The sequence below is a fragment of the Brassica rapa genome, chromosome A06 (genome assembly GCF_000309985.2).
Source record: "Brassica rapa cultivar Chiifu-401-42 chromosome A06, CAAS_Brap_v3.01, whole genome shotgun sequence".
Classification (NCBI taxonomy): domain Eukaryota; kingdom Viridiplantae; phylum Streptophyta; class Magnoliopsida; order Brassicales; family Brassicaceae; genus Brassica; species Brassica rapa.
Window position 1 is genome coordinate 24,294,290 of NC_024800.2, and position 19,243 is coordinate 24,313,532.

Genomic DNA, 19,243 nt, shown 5'->3' on the forward strand with positions numbered 1-19,243 from the left:
TGAAAACAAATAAGTTTTGTTTTTCATGTCACTATTATATATCATCTATACGTCATCATATAATTAATCATATTTTATATGTACCATAATATAAGTAATCATATAATTAATGTTATTTTATACGTACCATCATATAAATAATCACATATATTATATTTATAAACTTAATATGAAATATAAAAACCATAATTTAAGTTGGTGTTTTTAATTAAGTTATGTATTGTATTTTTCTTATATATAGTGAAAATATATTTTTTAAATGGTTATTGGAAAATATTTTAGTAAACTTTTAAAAAAAATATATGTATATATATTTGAATCAATTATTTATATAAATTAATTTTAAATTATTATTTTGATTTGAATTTTGTATAGAAATAATTAAAATTGAGAAAATGAATGTAAAAGATAAAATAAAAATGGAAAACAAATAAATTTTGTTTTGTACTTCTGTAATAAATGATATTAACTTATTTAGTAAATATAATAGATGAAGGGTTAGAATTGATTAACAATAGAATAAAAATCTTTTAAAAAATCAATTAAGATAAGCAAGTATTATTTTGTACTGCTATCCATGTTTCCAAACAATTCTCATTTATACTATTATCTAAGTTTCCAAACAACTCTCAAATGTACTTCAGTTTTAATAATATAGATGTTCGTTTGCCAATAAATTTACTTGCGTCCCAAATTGAAATTACTGACGCAACATTGGTGCTTACTGAACTTCACCATCAATAATCATATTTTTACCTTGTACTAATAGGACTCAGTCTTCGTATTCACCAAGTACCAATGATATATCAATGTTCGTTTGCCAATAAATTTACTTGCGTCCCAAATTGAAATTACTGACGCAACATTGGTGCTTACTGAACTTCACCATCAATAATCATATTTTTACCTTGTACTAATAGGACTCAGTCTTCGTATTCACCAAGTACCAATGATGATATCTTTGTATTATTTTGTAGAATTTTAATGGGGATAAAAACTTGTGAATTAATCAACGATACATGCCAAATAGGTTTCAAAGTGACATACTCAATTCCATGCCTTTAATATAATCTTGAATATGACCATAAGAAAATAAAAGTACACATATATACGTAGATAGCCGTGACAAAAAAAAACGTAGATAGAACGACTGTGTATGACAACACACACATAAGTATACAAACTTCAACCCAACACTAAGTTGGTGTCGAAAAACTAGTTGAGATTCTCACTTTGGAAAGAATGCGAATTAATGAACTCAATGTTTATATCCTAATTATGGAATCATGCGATTACAATGTGTCCAAACTAAATCAACGAATTCATAAGTAATTATCAACAGCTTAATAAGATTTAGACACGTGTGTTGTTGCCAATTGCCTTTACGGTTGTCATAGTTTACTCATGTTGAATAACTAGTGGTTGGATTATATATACTGATTTCTACAAGTATACAACACAGTTAGGGCTGAGCAAAATATACAAAAAATGTCGTATGCACTTTGATTCGATTCCAAAAATTATGTTAATAAGCGTAAGTTGATGTAGTAAATAAAGCTTCGTTGATAAATGTTGTCTTCTGTACAAAACGAAGTCTAAATTTACATGTTTATCAGTGTTAAAAACGTGTACGCTCGACGTGGTGGTCTCCTGCTTTACGCTGTAGTCTTCGTCGCACACAGTCCAGTATTAGCTACAAACAAGGCCTACTTCCTAAAATATACGACAGCTGTTTCGTTCAGTATAAAGTGACAGCGGATTTTCTGCCTTGTGCACACTCTACCAATAAAATATGATAATCATATCAGAATTGATATGAAACCAATAGTTGAATAACAAGAGAGGAAACTAACGTATTTCTATTCCAAAGATATGAAGTTCTAAAAATCCAAGACATAAAAAGCTTGGATTGGATTGAAATGTATATGAAAGTAACATCCTAATTTTAAGTCAATATGACATAAAACAATGTTATAATTAAAGATAATATATGCTCTTAGATCTTGTACCCTCAAGAATAGACACTCTCTTAACCTCTTGTCGTTTTATACTATTTATCTCCCTTGGTCAATGTCTCTTTTCCATTTGATCACACGTTCTTTCTCACAATATATATATTTCCAAACATTTTTTTTTTGATTAACGGTTTTCCAAACATTTTTTTTATAAAAAATAGAAAAGTACACATAAATTTAACTGAAACTTTGAACGGGATATATATACAATACATATTCTAATAAGTGATAATAATAATAATATTAATTATTCATGGTGATCTTAGAATTTTATACAACGATGAGAAAATGTGGCTGGAAAATTGAGATTCATTATACAAAAATTAGAAAAGATGGGGCTTACTATAAACACTTGAGACCAAACTCGTTTGTAGAAAATAGATACAAAAACCTTATACATACATAAGAACAAAAAAAAATTAAAGGAATTGGGTTAAATACATCATGTGAAGGGGGCAAAATCATTCATAGTATGATTTTGGGCGGATAAGGCCAAACTATATAGGGTGGGTGGCTAGGGAGGCACATCCACAACCCCACACCACAAAAAAAAGCTAACGCAATTGATATTATTATTATTTTGGAACTTCAAGATATTGAAATTTAAAATCTTCAGCATCAATCCAGATTATCTTTTCTTTTAAACTTAATTCTACATGGTTTTTAGTTCAATAATTGTGTTTATATGTAATATATATTGTGTATATATCCAATAAACTCTGATATAACATATATTTTGATGGTGTGTGCTATAGTTTGGTCGCTCATTGTTTGGATTTAATTTAGACTCTATACTACTTGTTGTTAACCAAAAAAAACAGAAAAATAAAAAAGATTAAGGGTTTTTGCTTATGATTATTATGTCCGGATCCAACCCTTGATAATATCATGTTTAAGGCATAAATCATCATTCTCATATAATTGAACTAGTGAACTTGGGAAATCTCAAATACCACTATACCACCTCTTTATAAGGGTCAGATTTGAACAAAAGAGGCAACACATCTACGCAGAGGTCATATATATAACCCATGATCTCATACCTTTATACTTTACACAATTTTCTCATACATTCGTTTAGAGTTAAACAAAATGAGGCAACACATTTACATAAAGGTCACTTATAATATAACCCATGCTCTCACTTTTATATATACTTAGCATAACTTTCTCAAACTCTTTTTATGCTTCTAATTATTTTTGTTGATTGTAGTGCTTGTATGAAAGTCTTACATTCGTTGTACAATTATATAGACATCAAAGTTAAAGAACTAGTACTGCATGTATCTTAAAATAAACTAATGGATCGCGACCTTGTAATAGAAGCAAATCAATGGATCACTTGCAGTCCATTTGGAAAACAATTAGAAGAACAATTTTAGCAAAGCCCAAATATTGTACCATCATTTGCTATCTTCTACAAGTTGGGCAGAATTGATGTATAACAAAAAAACAAACAAAAGTTGGGCTCAAAGGGGCTAGCTAAAATGTTAGCATAATAATAATAAAAAGGGAGAATCGATCTAATATCTTCTTTTCCTTTGTTCTAAATTTCTTTTTTAAGGCTAAATTGTATTATTAAGCTTTCTAGAAAAATAGTTTTAAACAATGAAAACTAGCAAAAACAAGTGTAAAGAAAAGATATATCAATAGAAATCCAAAGTAATTAACAAAAATCTATTTTGCGTATAAATAACTAAAGACTTTGTTCTAAACTGTTATACTAGCGATTTTTATTAACATAGATATCCTACCAACTATTTGGTTTGTACCATTAACAAGGTGGTTTTTATAGTAGCATAATCTCGCTTCCTTAAACGGTGTCCAGTAAGTATGGTGGTCTCTTAGATCGTTGGTCCGCAATCCAAAACCTTATCTAATTTGATTTATGATGTATTAGTTGAACTATCAATTCAACTGTTTTAAATAACTCTTTGTTTTCTCAATAAATTCAACAGTTTAACAGAAAAAACGTTTAGTATTTAGGTATGGATTTTCTTTTAAAGGGTCAAACATTTACTTGCTTGATCCTTGTTGCAAGCTTGATCTTGTTTCATGATTAAAGGGAACTACATAGCTAACTACAGTTTTGATGCAGAAAAGATATTTAGAATAAATATCTTATTTATTTAGTGTTTTATTTAGAGTTAATTAATTATTTAGATAATTATCTTTGTTGTTTTAGGGTTTTACGGTTTTATTATATATAGTCGTTTAGGCTTAAGTTTGTATTCAGTTTAAAAGTTGATGATTTTATTAATAAAATTGAGTGTTCTATCTTTTGTTCCTTACTTTCGGTAGATCATTGATGATCTCAACGAATTTAAGAAGACATTGATCTTAGGTATTCTTAGACTAAATAAAATATTTGTGATTATCCTAGTTTTCCGGGTATTATAAGAATCAACGGATCTCTAGTTCTATCTTATAAGGCTCCCGCTACATCAAATTTGTGGTTCATCAAACCTCTACTGGGCTCAGATTACGTGAAAATTAGAACAGCGGGTGCAAGATGTTGATTGATCAACGTGTTAGTTGTTGTATGCACGGGTTACCATTACTTGCATGGGTTACAGTTGTGTTCACAATTTCTTCTTGTGAAAATGGTTATGGAGATGACATGGATTGCTAATGGCATTGACTCTCCTTTCTTTTGGAATTTTCCATTGGTTAATTTGTAAATGGATGTGATGTACAAAGAAAAATTCACATGATGTAGACTCAAAAGTCTGTAAAGTATGATGGATCCACATTACGAAAAAAAAAAAAAAGTTTACAGAAAATAGATATATCATTGTCCGATAATAAGAGAAAACAAAAGAACTAGTCTAACAGAATTTATCTTTTTGTTATCTTTGTTTTTACACAATTAGTAAACAACCTTTCGAAGTTAATTAGTCTTAAGAAATCCTTTTGGATAGAGAGGAAAGCTAGTTCACTCGATTTTTCTTGTGACATATTCAAGGTACAATAAAGATTTGATCAACTTCAACCAAAAATAGATTCAAGAAAACCCAACCTAACTAGTTTCTAACATTGTGACGGCAAAGAGGACAAGTGTTCCGATTACTCAACCAGTTCGAGATACAGTCTTTGTGATAACAATGGCTACACGGAAGCTCAGAGAGTCTCTCATTAGCAGTAAGCTCCTCTCTACAGATGGCGCAAACCACCAAACCTCTATCGATCAGTTCCTCAGCCGTCAACTCCACCACCGGAAGTTCCTCCGCCGTTTCCTGCCGCCGTGTAGAAGACGAATTTCCCAACACTCGACCAAAGATTTCATCGTAAGACCCAAACGTCTCATGTCCATGGTTGCTCCGTGAAGCCATGTAATGAAGGTAGTTGAGGTACTCCTCATCGATGAAATTAGTGTTGTCTTCAAAATCTTCTGCTTCGTTGTCGATCTCGGAAGGAAGATGAAACTCTGCCATTGATTTTTCTGAGGTTTTCGGAAATGTTGATGTGTGAAGATAGTACGAGGATGTGTGAACATGGCTGAGTTATCGAATAGCCGAAACTAACAAGATTAGGTTTCGAATGTTCCGTTGGGAGCCTGACACGCGTATTTGGGATGGTTATCATGTGATCCATAAGGACAAGATTTGCGACACATGTCTTGCTACTGAATTGGATCTGTGGCCACGTCGTATAACTATAACACCGACATATCCATAACAAAATGTTTCTAGAAACAATGATTACAAAATTAGTAGCCGCTGCCGGAAAATTGAACCTAGGTCCTCCCGACAGGCGGGGATATTTACCAATAATACTGTATTTTAAGGCTTTTTCTTCGGTCGGATTTCTTCCTGGAATCTTTTTTTTGGACGTAAGTAAATTAATAATTACCTCTCTAATCAGTTGTGTGGATGAGTGAGTGTTCACTCTTCCTAATATTTCATTGAAAAGCGAAGTGTATAAATCAGGCTATCCGATCCACTTTTAAGTGCATGCATGTACCAAAATCAACTTAGGTATTAATATTTGTATTTATCTTGGTATGACCTAAGGAGGAACTAGTCTTTGGATGTATGTACGTTGTGATATGATGAAAGACAGTGTGTTTGAAACATTCATAATTTCAGTTACGTATAAGCAATTCTTCGATAAATACTAATAGTTAATCTTATAAAATATGAGTTTGTTAAAAAAGTAAAACTATACTACAATTAGACCACACCCAATAAAAGTTGATCATCGACTATAATGAATAAAAGAGAACCATAAAACAAATTTGAAAAAAAAAAGAGAACTATAAAACAACAACCATTTTGTTTACATCTCTGTGCTTGGCTTAAGATAGTTACATGTCCTTAGTAATTACAGCCACTCGAATTCTTTTTTATTTTTATTTATATATAATGTAACAATACAAATGAAATAAGTCAGCTGCAAAATTAAAATGGAGAAAATACAATATAGCACATAAAATAAAATTTGAAGAAGCTCCCTGAACCGTCTTCTTCGATAATATAATTTTCCGATGCTATTATCTTCAGCAATCATACAGTCGAAGAAATCCCAAGCTTTCCTTTGCAATTCTTTTTGCTGTATTACATTGGTCTTATTTCAATATATATATATATATATATATATATATAGAATCCAAAAATAAAAATTGGAAAGACAATTCTCCACGATTGTACGAATATAGCCATATTACAATTAAATAATTTCTTCCACTTTGTATTGTTGCTTTTTCCTTGATGCATTCCATGATTCCAGCGATATATTTCGATACCAAATATATTGTAGGGATCCCTATATTGTATCAAAACATAATTTCTGAGATACTCTTCCTTGATCGAAAACGAACTTTTTTTTTTTTTGATTTTGAACTCCTCTTCCGCATGTCGAATCTATGGTGGTTTCTTTGGTGGACGTCGTTTCCATAACACATCTGTTAAAATTTGTTTTAAGCACTGGAAATTCATATAACCACCGAAAAGACTTGATTCTTTGTTCAACCCAAGTAAATCGGTAGTCTTGTCGTCGATTATGGCCAAAACAGCCATACCGGAGATTATAACAACGAATTGGAGAAGATAATCCAATACGCTACAAGTAGACTTGAAGAACTTCTCAACTAGAGAGAAGAGAAAGGATACAGAAGTACCGTGAGACTCCATTGACGCACTTATTTGTGCCTGGACCCACAGAAAAATTGGATTGCGAGAAGAAGACAATCGTCTTCGAATGGCCACTAACCGTTCTCTATGGACGGTTCGTTACACATAGCAATACTCGAATTCATTTCATGTTATTGCGTTTTCCATATGACTTGAATTGCTATTTGAATTTGGGATAGTATTCGTTTCACCTTATTTGAATGATCATTTCGTGCAAAAAAAAGGAAAGACAAAACCCATTTGAAAATCGGTTTGTTGATTATACTTTTGAATATTCGAATGGACTGGACGCGGAAACCCGTTTTGTTATTTATGAAACATGAATTCATAATGTACAACCGAAGACGTGAACCTTAATACTTTCTTACTATATTAATATATGGCTCTGATTTGCCTAACTGTCTCTGTTTATCTGACTGGGTAAACGATTAGATAATGGGCATGACGAATTGACGATGACTCGTGATGATTAATCGACGCTTTGACGCTTTGATTACAACTAAAGCCGAAACTTGGTGATAATATTATTATTTAGTGATTATAAAAATATAATAGATGCTTAATTATCATCCTGGTCGCGGTTAGTTAAATCTATACTATACTAAAAGCAAGATATGAAGAGATTCTAGCCTGTCCACGTCACTTATTAAATTCCTCCAATCACAACATTTCATTAAAACACGTCAGATGGGCTTGAGTTTATTGAGTTATGTTTGGGCTTCGGATGAAACCAAATGAGAAATGTCACCTCCGAGGATCTCAGCAGCCGCTACCTTCAGCAGCGTCTTCCACCGGGATCTGACATGGGCCATCAGAGATTGCAGTGGCAAATGCAGCGATGGGCGGAGGAAGATGGAGTCAAAGTCAAAGGCCCGCGATGAAGGCAGGGTGGGTGGGAGAAAGTGGTGACATGTTCCTTAGACCTATACAGCCTCCAAATCCCTACTCTAGGAGAATCGCTGGTTAAAACCGAAAGGATGACTCACTCTTTTAAGTTATCATCATCTTCTACTACCCGAGGGTCCATGGTCATTTGGTTACAACTTTATGAATAGAATCAAATCACGAACCTAAAAGTTCCTAATTTTCCCTTTTCTTACCTTAATCACGCGAAACCCAGAACAATCTAACCAAAAAGACTCGACCTTTCGACGATTGCAGGTCCGTAACAATCGCAAATGAAACGCGATGAAGAGAATCAGATAACGAGAACAAGATGAAAGCTTTACATTCTCTACCAATTGATTATAAGAATTAAGGTCAACAGAGGACATACACAGATGAGGAAATGCGATTACACCGATGAGGACGATGATGATGATGATGATGATAACAACAACATTCAAAGTTCTTCGGATGGCCCACTTTGTTTCGTTGTTCTTTGTTGACTTGAGATGGCCCACTTAAAAATGAAGTATAATTACTTTTTTATTATAATTAAGTCAAATGTGCATGTATTTTTTTAACATTTATCAAATTATATGTTGATGTTTTTTAAAACAATATTAGAAAATAAAGTATGATCAATATGAAAGTTACATGTGTAAGTAGCTGATACATTTTTGAAAGCTCATGTACATATATCAATATTTACAATAATTAAAATATTTTAAAAATTCTAAATAATTGTATGCCTTTGATTTATTGAATGGAAACCAAAATTTATTTGAATAATCTTAAAAATGAGAATTCAGATTTGCTTTGGTATTTTGATTATGGTTCTATTAAGTTCCACAAATATAAAAACATAAAATTTAAAAACATATTAAATATTAAGAAAAAATAACTTTAATAGTGATAAAATATAATATATCTACCTCATTAAACTATTTTGTAACTATTTGATCAAACGATGTTTATTTTAGAATTTTTTTAGTTTTTTTAAATATTTCTTAAAAATAAGCAATAAAAAATTGTGATTGTATTTAAACTAATATTATATAAGTAAAATATAATTTATAGATATTTTTTGCTGTAACTGAATCATATTATAGTCAACTAAATTTATGAAACTCTTAAAAATAAGCAGTAAAAAAATTCTGATTTTATTTAAAATAATATTATATAAGTAAAATATAATTTATCGATATTTTTTTGCTGTAGTTGAAAGATATTATAGTGAACTAAATTTATGAAAAATATATAAAAAATTTCAATAATACTAATTATAAAATATTTTTAGATAATTAAACATATATTAGTTTATGTTACTTAATTATTTTGTGTAATCATCTAAGAAATATATAGGTATATAAAAATATTTTTATTAATTTGAACTTTTTTGTATTGTTTAAATTATAATTTAGAAGAAACAATATTTTTGTTTCTAATATCAAGATTATATGTGTAAATTGTTTTTAATGAAATCATGTTATATAGAAATTTATACTTTTCATCTAAGAAAATATAGATATAAAGAAAGTATTTTATTAGTTCAAAATAATATTTTATGTTATTTAAAAATATTTTTTAAATGTAATATTACTATTTTGTGAACTTTCCTTTCTTTATGAAATCATATTATATATACATATATTTTCGTTTCTCAATTCTTCTTTTTTTCTTAACTTTATAAAAAATTATTTTTTATTCTGTGTGTATATTTTTAGAAATTTTTAAAAAAGGAAACTACATAAAATAATAAATAATAATATTTTAAATGTAAGTTAATTCATTAAGGGTATCAGTGTAATCAAACATCGTGAGAATTAACGTGAGAGCGACACATAGAAAACTGACTTCTCAAGTAATATTATTTTTTTGCTGTAATTGAAAGATATTATAGTCAACTAAATTTATGAAACTCTTAAAAATAAACAGTAAAAAAATTGTGATTGTATTTAAAATAATATTATATAAGTAAAATATAATTTATCGATATTTTTTTGCTGTAATTGAAAGATATTATTGTGAACTAAATTTATGAAAAATAAATAAAAAAATTCAATATTACTAATTATAAAAAAAATTTAGATAATTAAACATATATTAGTTTATGTTACTTAATTATTTTATGTAATCATCTAAGAAAATATATGGGTATATAAAAATATTTTTATTAATTTGAACTTTTTTGTATTAAATCAACTTCTCTCAAAACAAACAAATCTCTCGCAATAAGCAAATATACCTCTGAACATCCACAACACATATATCATATTTTTTAGATTAACTAAACAGAAACCCGCCCGTAGGGCGGGCCAATCCCTAGTAATTATAAGAGGTGCGAGGCAATAGTTAATTAGGAGTCCTATCATTCTATCAGTCTTTCCTGTCCACATATTTTTCCCAAGTAAAATAATGAATTGAGTAGTATCTCCTTTTGGATTACTCCTTCTACTGTTCTACAACTAAATTCTTTAATATAATATGTCATTGATCAAATGAATGTTTATTTTCCGTGAGATACATGTTTTTTTTTAAGTCATACTGTGTTGTGTTTATTAATCGTTTAAGGTAACACTTAATTAGGGTTATCAACATAAAAATATTCACAAAAAAACATTAAGAGAAGGTTTTTGTATGTACTTGATTTGTTTGAAACTACGAAGTTTCAGATATGTTGTCCTCGACCTTACTTAGTGAACTCTGGATAGCAGATTAACAACAAAAGAATAACATAATGTCAACATATCTGAAACTTCCTTTTAGAACTATTTTTCAAAAAAAAAAAAACTTCCTTTTAGAACTACGATTCCTTAATACCCTTCTAGCGCGTATTAAGTTCCATTACACACAAACCATAATGTCAACAAATAATCAGTTTGTTCGCGTCTCATGAACACCTCTTAGGACTACAAATTTTAATATTCTTAAACTATACGAGTTCTTATGAACACCAACAATAACGCCAACATATACCTCAAAAAGTTTAAACATAAAATACATCAGTAATGCATACTTATTATGTAATAATAATCTGGCTTAGTTAGATGCTACCAGGTGTCAAATTAAAAGTTTTTTTTTTGTTTTTTGTAATTGAGTTACCTGATTTAAATTAGGTTATTTTTGTGGCTATATTTGCCTTGGTTCAGTATTTGGGCTATATTGAAAACAATAATTTATAAAATCTGTCAAAAAAGCAAAGAAATACTTATAGAATTAATAAGTTAGAATATAAAACATTTTTCTTTAAAATACAAAAGACTTATCCAAATAACAACATAGTTGTGAAACAAAATTTAAATTGGTTTCAAATTTGCGTAAAAGTCAGTAATATAACGTAAAACAGGATAAAACGTACGTACCGCTTGACATCAACTAGCTATTTGCAACTAACTATATATTAAGAGTATTTTTAAAAAGACATATTATTATGAAGCTTCCGAAGTTTTATATTTGAAATTTAAAAATATTCTTTTCTAAAAGTAAAATTTCAAACTTAACGTCTTTATATTTGTCATAATCAATTTAAATTCATTAAAAAATTTGTAAATAATTAAACACATATATAAAAATATTAAAACACTATTAACTAATAAAATATTATATTAAAATACAAATTTTAAATAGAAATAACATAACTGATATTAAACTTCAAGAAAAATACCATATTATTCCATTAAACTATTTTCGTAATGCATATATGATCAGTTAATGTATTTCAAAGTAAAAATGACTCTTTTTTTTTTTAGTTTGTAGATCACAAACTAACAATTATTGAACTTAGGTTATCTTGAACTTGTAAATACATTATATATGAGCAAAAGAGTAAGAGAGAAAAATAAATATTGTTGAAAGACTTAACTTCTATCAATGATATTAAAACTCAGTGAATACATTCGATATGAATAAAAAAGAATCGTACGAAATATACATCAAAACAACAACCATCTTCAGTTACATAAAATTTGTTTGGACAATATTTTGGAGATTTTAGAGGTTATGAATCAAATTTACATGACTACTACTATTGTAATATTCAAATTTCTGAAATAGTTATGTCTTCATGTAATTTTTGAAAAGATTTTTTGTTGTTAAATTTCTTTTGTATTATTGTTGTCTAAATCTAATTTTAAAATATTTTAAATCTTATTTTAGTTTTATTTAATTTTATGTAAAACTTAAATTTATAAAAAAAATTGAATTTTTTTGACTTATGAATTTTTTTAGGATTAATACGATAAACAAAAAATATTTAAGAATTATAAATGTGATGTGTAATTGTATAGACCAAAATATAAATAAAAATATGAAACTTTGAAGTTTTGAAAAATTTCAGAGCAAAAAACTTCATATTTAAAGTTATAGAATATCTTTTGGAGATCCTCTAACAAATATCAGATTCCAGACTTTTTTTTGTTACTACATATTTAAACTTTTACATACTCTACGTTAAACCAATGACAATTCTGACTCAGGAAATCTCAAAAGCTCTTCATTTGTATGCATTCGAGTCACTTATCTTAAAACGCTGCGTCGAATCTATCTGAAATCCAATCAACACCACCTAAGGTCAAACAAGTTGTCATCAAAATGTACAGTAAATCTAATAATTCAGTTGCATAATTTTGGGTAATCACGTTTCCAACTATCCAATAGCAAACAAAATCTCCTCTGTTTTAATTTCTTTTAAAAGGTTAAAGATTTTCTTACAGATCATTTACCATTTGCATCGTCAGCAATCAGCTAGACAAAATCCTGAGGCTATTAATCTCCTTCACATCTCTCTTCCTTCTCCTCCAAAAAAAAAAAATCTTTCTCTTCTTCAGAGAAAATCTGAATCTCCACTCCTAAAGGTTTCAACTTTGTACATCTCCGCTCTATTGAGCCTTCTGGGTCACACCATTTTCGATCAAAATCAACTGGGTTTGAATCAAATTTCGGATTTTTTTTAATTCCTACTCGTCACTATTCTCCTCAAAGTTCTCTCCTTTAAGGTTCGTTTCGCTCTCTCACGCGTTCAAAGCTGTTGACTTTTTGCTTCTATTAATCAATTATTGACACCCTGCAGTTTACCAAACACGAAGATGACGATCAAAGACGTTACTCCGATTCCAAAGAGAAGCTCTTCTCCTTCCTCCTCAGACGATGTTGCTGCTCCGTTATTGCCCAAATCTCACGGAGACGAAGTTGCTTACGATGAGTTCAACGGAGCTTCGTTCAGCGGCGCGGTTTTCAATCTCGCCACGACTATTATCGGTGCTGGTATCATGGCTTTGCCCGCGACGATGAAGATCCTCGGGCTTGTGCTCGGGATTGCGATGATTGTTGTCATGGCGTTCTTGACCGATGCGTCTATTGAGTTCTTGCTTAGGTTTAGTAAGATTAAGAGGAGCAGGTCTTATGGTGGGCTGATGGGTGATTCTTTTGGGAAGCCTGGGAGGGTTTTGCTTCAGGTTGCTGTGTTGGTTAATAACATTGGTGTTTTGATTGTCTACATGATCATCATTGGTATTGTTAATCAAACCATCTCCTAGTCTGATGAATAATCTTGCTGCTTTTGTGTTGAATGTTGATTTTATCTTGTTGTTGTTGTTGAAGGTGATGTGTTGGCTGGAAAGACGGAGGATGGGACTCATCATTATGGTGTGCTTGAAGGATGGTTTGGTCACCATTGGTGGAATGGAAGAGCTGCTATTCTTCTCATTACTACTCTTGGTGTGTTTGCTCCTTTGGCTTGCTTCAAGCGAATTGGTTAGTGTTTCGGTTCTAACCACAAGCATTGCTTGATTTTTGCAATGATTGTTTTGCATTTCGTGTCGTCCTGGACTAAGTAACATCCCGGTTTGTGGTATATGTTAAAAGGTTTAAGAGAATTGATTTTGCTATCTATGTCACCAAAGTGTACGTATTTTTTCGAGCACACATACAGAGAGCACTCTATAACTAAGCGTGCTAACTCTCTTTAGTCTTTCAACATATACTACAAACCGGGATGTTACACTCTAGATCTTTAAGTTTACTTGATTCTGACATATGGTTTTATGCTTTTCTTTTGCAGATTCTTTGAGATTTACATCTGCTCTATCAGTGGCTCTCGCGGTCGTGTTTCTCGTCATCACAGCGGGGATTTCGATCATGAAGTTGATCAGTGGTGGCGTGGCGATGCCGAGATTGCTACCGGATGTTAGTGACTTAACATCCTTCTGGAATCTCTTCACTGTTGTACCTGTTCTTGTCACCGCGTTCATTTGCCATTACAATGGTATGTCCCCTGTTCTTACTTGATTTGAAGAATGTACAAAAACTCATGTTCTTGGTTTTGTTTCAGTTCACAGCATACAGAATGAGCTTGACGACCCAGCTCAGATAAGACCAGTAGTCCGATCAGCTCTCATGCTCTGCTCATCAGTGTACATAATGACAAGCATTTTCGGGTTCCTCTTGTTCGGTGACGATACTCTTGATGATGTCCTTGCAAACTTTGACACAGATCTCGGCATCCCTCTTGGTTCTGTCCTTAACGATGCGGTTCGAGTCAGCTATGCGCTTCATCTTATGCTGGTGTTCCCCATTGTTTTCTACCCGTTGAGGATTAACATTGACGGCCTCTTGTTCCCTTCTGCTCGACCATTGACTACCTCGAATGTAAGGTTCGGTTGCCTCACTGCAGGTCTCATCTCTGTAGTCTTCTTGGGAGCAAACTTCATCCCAAGCATTTGGGATGCTTTCCAGTTCACTGGTGCAACTGCTGCTGTTTGTCTCGGCTTTATCTTCCCAGCTTCTATTATACTAAAGTAAGTTCATCATCTTCACCTCTTAGTTAATCTGATTTTTGGGAGCTTATTTTCGATCTTTGTTGTGTTCTTGCAGGGATCGTCATGGCAGAGCAACAAGCAGGGACACGACCTTAGCTGTTTTCATGATTGTTCTTGCGGTGTTGTCCAATGCAATCGCTATTTACAGCGATGCTTATGCGTTGTTCAAGAAGAACGCACCTCGTGAGTAAATGTGCAGTTTTTGGTGTGTTCTTGGATTAAAGAAACCAAAGCGTTTATTCATCTTCTCTACTTGTGTAAAATAATAGTAATAATCAAGAAGACGGGACTTATCTTCTCTATGTGGTTGTACCATTGTTGTTTTAAAGAGGACTTTTGATTGCTTCTGGTTTGTACCAGCATGAGTGTTGCTTGTAGAAGCTATGTATACAAAATGCAAATGTAATGAAGATACCTGTTTGGTCTATAATATTCTGTTCTTCTATATCAGTGTTTATAATAGTAACCAGATCAAGCTATTTGTATTTAGTAGATCCATCAATCATTCACATGTGACTTGTTTAATTCAAAAACACAAGGGGGCAAAGTGTTAAAAGAGAACAAACCAAATATCAAACAATTAAAATTACACGTTTTGGATGCATGTGTATGTTCATGTCTCTTCTACCAATTCATTTAGCTGTTGCTGTAGGCTTGAAACAATCTATGTTGCACAACCCTACTGATCTTATCATCCCCCCAAACCTGTCATCATCATCATCATCATCATAATCATTATTATCATGTTCATCAGTTCATACAAAACTGAGATATTGTTTCTTTACCTGTCAATACTTTTCCTCCCTTTCTCTGGTTGTATCTGTTGTTCTGTAGCATTACTTGGTTTCTCACACCCATCAACACTTTTTCTCGTTCTTTCTCTCTTATCAACACTCGCTCTCGCTATATCCTTACTCTCTGTACTCAGTTTAGGCATCTCTCTTTGATCCGCACTCGTTCTCGACTTCTCTCTTTGATCTATGCTTGGCCTTGAAGATTCTCTAACATCTGTACTGCTCCTCGCCTTCTCTGTCTGTGGCACAGTTCCGCTTGGAAGATGAGGAGACTTCTCAACCGCTGATACAAACTTCTTTAGATGCTTTATATACTGAGGGTATAGCTCTAAGTCGCAGTGATTTCCTCCTTTTATCCAAAGCGGTTCATACTTCTCCTTACAAAGATCGAATAGTTGCTTCCCATGAGACCAGTTAACTACATCATCTGATGTTCCCTGCACACACACATGTCAGCCTCGGATCAATACCAAAACCTAAGAGAAAACATGAACAAAAGAGATGATGAAACTCACGTGAACCACCAGAACCGGGCATTTGACAAGAGATATCTTATCAATGTTCTGCAAATAGCAAAAACAAAATCAGAACTTATATGTAATGATCAAGAACGTAATTATTGATAAAAGTTTTCTAAGGGAACCTTGTAAATGTCAAACCAGTAAGTTCGTTTGACAGGGTACATGACTCTAATACCAGAAGCAATAGCACTGTGGAGAACAACAGCTCTGAGGTTTGGTAACCGAGAAGCTAACTCTAAAGTCGGTCCGCTTCCTACGGATTGTCCATATAAAATAACATCTTGTTCCTTGACACCATACTGCTCTTCCAAGCATCTATACACTGCTTCTATATCGTGGTACGTGTTCTGCTCACTAGGCTGGGGGAGAAACCAAAGTGAGAAAAAAAAACATACACAAAGGTAAACTGTAATAAAACACAAATTGATCATACCTTCCCTGAAGACCTTCCGTAACCTGAATAGTCATACCTGTATAAGTAACAAGAAACAACACAATCAAAACAAATGTTCTAAAGGCGGCAAACAAATTGTTTCTCTTAAAGAATAATTTGCCTAAAAGCGGCAAATTATTCATAAGAGAAACATTTTTTTCTAAATTGATTTATCTAAAAATCGGTTTAGGCAGCAGCTTAATCCTCTACAAAAAAGCTTAATTAGCTATTTCTTGAATATTGATCAAAATATAAACAAATTAAGATTTTATAAAATGGATATCACTTTCTATATATGGTGTAAGAACTCAGATCCTTTAACATTTCCATTCTCAATTACTCATGATTCTCCACTACTATTTAACTTTCTATCTACAGCCATGTGCAGACACTAACTGAGAAAAACAGAGAACTTGTCCTAAACCCGTACGAGCAGCTTCCAAAAAAACATGTCCTCCTAATTGCAAGAAAGAGTTTTGATTATTTTACCCAATCAAGTTGACGCGGAGATGGAGGCTGAGCTCGGAGAAGAGCTCGAACATCTGGCCGAGATCAGCGGCGTTGCCGTGTGAATACAGAAGCGTGAGCGAGGCTTTAGCGTTCTTAATATACGCCGCAACCACCTGATTCCCTCTCTTCGTCTTGAGCTTCAGCACTTCTACGTTCTCCTTCACGTTCTCTACACCCGTTAGCCTCAGCTTCCCAGTCTCCTCTGCTACCTCGACACCGTACGACGGCGGGTTTGGCGGGAAAAACGCAAACTTTGCAGCCATTGATGACGTCACCGCCCCCATTAGTAAACCCTTTTTGAATCTCTGGAGCTAGACGCAATTTGGAGGTAAAAAGAAACGAACTTTCCAGGAAAAATCAGAGGTTTCCTCTGTTTTGAATTCAGTTTAGATCGATCATGGCGGAACAGAGCAAAAGGGTATGTTTTTTTGGATTGAGATTTGGTATTAGAGATACAACACGAAAGAAGAATCACAATTAAGTTTCTTTAGAAACAAAAAAACAAAAACAAATTGAAAGTTTCAAACTTTGATGTAGATTTGGTTGACTTGATGGATGATTTTTACAGTGAGAAAAACGACTAGAGAGAGAGAGAGAGAGAGAGTAAAGGGTTTTTGGGAATCTGAAGAAGAAGAAGAAAAAGGAAGATTGATAAATGCAGAGTTTTTCACAGGGGAGAAAGAGGGAACCCCGGCGATGCGGAGGAGGAGGAGGAGAGGCAGCGACACGTGTTTTATTAAATTCTTCCCTTTTCTCTGTAAATTATTAATTTATTTGAAAGTTTCTAATTCGTCGGTTCGTCATTACCGCTTCATTTATTATCATTATATAGACTTAGCCCCTTAAAAGCATACTACTAAGTTATTTCACTTTTCTAATCTGGGATTTTGATTTATGTGGATTTTTTTTTTGAAGGAGAATATATAAGAAAGTTTGGTTACAATATCTAGAGAGTTTTATGTATTTGCAACATTTTGTAAATTATGGAAAATATGTGAAAATCAATCGACTTTAATAACATTATGATTTAACATAATTACAGAACTACTGATAATTTAATTTTCTTAATTAACAAGATATTTTAAATTGAGTTAAATGTCATCAAAATAATTTCATTTGAAAATCTGATTTTATTATTATTTTACAAATCAGACTATCAACAATCTCCCACACAAATTTAAAAAAAAAAGCACTAGGCAACTTCTTTTTTTTTATGTAACTCAAATTTCACATATTGTAAGTTTTTGCCAATTTGTATATAAATGGAAATTAGGTTCAAATCAGTTATAATTCTTTTGAAGCTAATTATAAAAGTATTAGATCTACATTAAATACTAGCATTTAACAAACCATTTTAAATGAAATAAATGAAAATAATAAAATTCGTGATAGAATAAAAGTTATTAGGTTTGGCTATTTGGGATGTGACTTACTGAAGGTGATGTTCCCACAAGTTAAGATTAGGTTAGGGCATCTTTATTGGTGGGATGAAGAAAGAGAGGGAGAGAGTCCCTTGTTTTGCTTTTTTTTTTTTTTTTTTTTTTTTTTGTCATGAAAGAGTAAGGGACAGCCCTTAATTAAGGGCTTTTCCCTTCTCTTTCTTCCTCGGTTCCCACTCCCTTCCCCTAAGGGATGCCTTAAGGGACCCCCAATACAGATGTCCTTAGATACAATGACTAAGTGAAATTACGACACGTGTCACTTTAGGAGATGTGTTGTCTTTAAATTTTTGCAAGAAGAGGAATGATAATTGTATTAAGTTACAAAAAAAAAAAAAAGGAATGATAATTGTTAAATAAAAATTTATTTTGTCTTTGTCCTTTTTTTGGTTTTGTTGATCTAACACAAACGATAATTATTATTTGGTCTTCTTTCGTTTAGATAATGCGTATTTCTTTATTTATTTATTAAATGTCTTTCTTTGTCTCTGTCCCAACCAATAATAATATAAAATCAAAATCCAAAAATGATGCAATAATGATTAAAGGAAAACTAAAGAAAAATAATTATTATTTTATTATCATAGTGCAGGACGATTATGATCAAATTATAAATACAAACTTTATAATTTAGTTTGAATTTAATACTATTGAGACGTTATTATTGTCCAGTGTTTTGATTAGTGGCACGCACGGGAG

At 31.9% G+C, this 19,243-nt stretch overlaps 3 protein-coding genes across 3 annotated transcripts; 1 reads left to right on the top strand and 2 right to left on the bottom strand.

Moving 5' to 3' along the window:
• Positions 1–4,888: 4,888 nt before the first annotated feature.
• Positions 4,889–6,668, bottom strand: LOC103875054 (E3 ubiquitin-protein ligase AIP2). The gene has a single exon (XM_009153501.3). It carries the CDS (start codon positions 5,447–5,449, stop codon positions 5,039–5,041), a length of 411 nt encoding a protein of 136 aa, XP_009151749.1. The 5' UTR covers positions 5,450–6,668; the 3' UTR covers positions 4,889–5,038.
• A 6,086-nt stretch (positions 6,669–12,754) lies between these two features.
• Positions 12,755–15,279, top strand: LOC103875056 (amino acid transporter AVT6A). Its single transcript, XM_009153503.2, has 6 exons — positions 12,755–13,026; positions 13,101–13,540; positions 13,631–13,783; positions 14,091–14,294; positions 14,361–14,826; positions 14,903–15,279. The coding sequence occupies exons 2-6, from the start codon at positions 13,117–13,119 to the stop codon at positions 15,036–15,038; spliced, it is 1,383 nt and encodes a 460-aa protein (XP_009151751.1). The 5' UTR covers positions 12,755–13,026; positions 13,101–13,116; the 3' UTR covers positions 15,039–15,279.
• Positions 15,280–15,335: 56 nt separating this feature from the next.
• Positions 15,336–18,502, bottom strand: LOC103875055 (alpha/beta hydrolase domain-containing protein 17B). The gene is made up of 6 exons (XM_009153502.3): positions 17,085–18,502; positions 16,596–16,632; positions 16,285–16,521; positions 16,157–16,204; positions 15,633–16,078; positions 15,336–15,552 (listed from the first exon to the last, which is right to left on the bottom strand). The coding sequence occupies exons 1-6, from the start codon at positions 17,387–17,389 to the stop codon at positions 15,480–15,482; spliced, it is 1,146 nt and encodes a 381-aa protein (XP_009151750.1). The 5' UTR covers positions 17,390–18,502; the 3' UTR covers positions 15,336–15,479.
• Between the last annotated feature and the right edge of the window lie 741 nt (positions 18,503–19,243).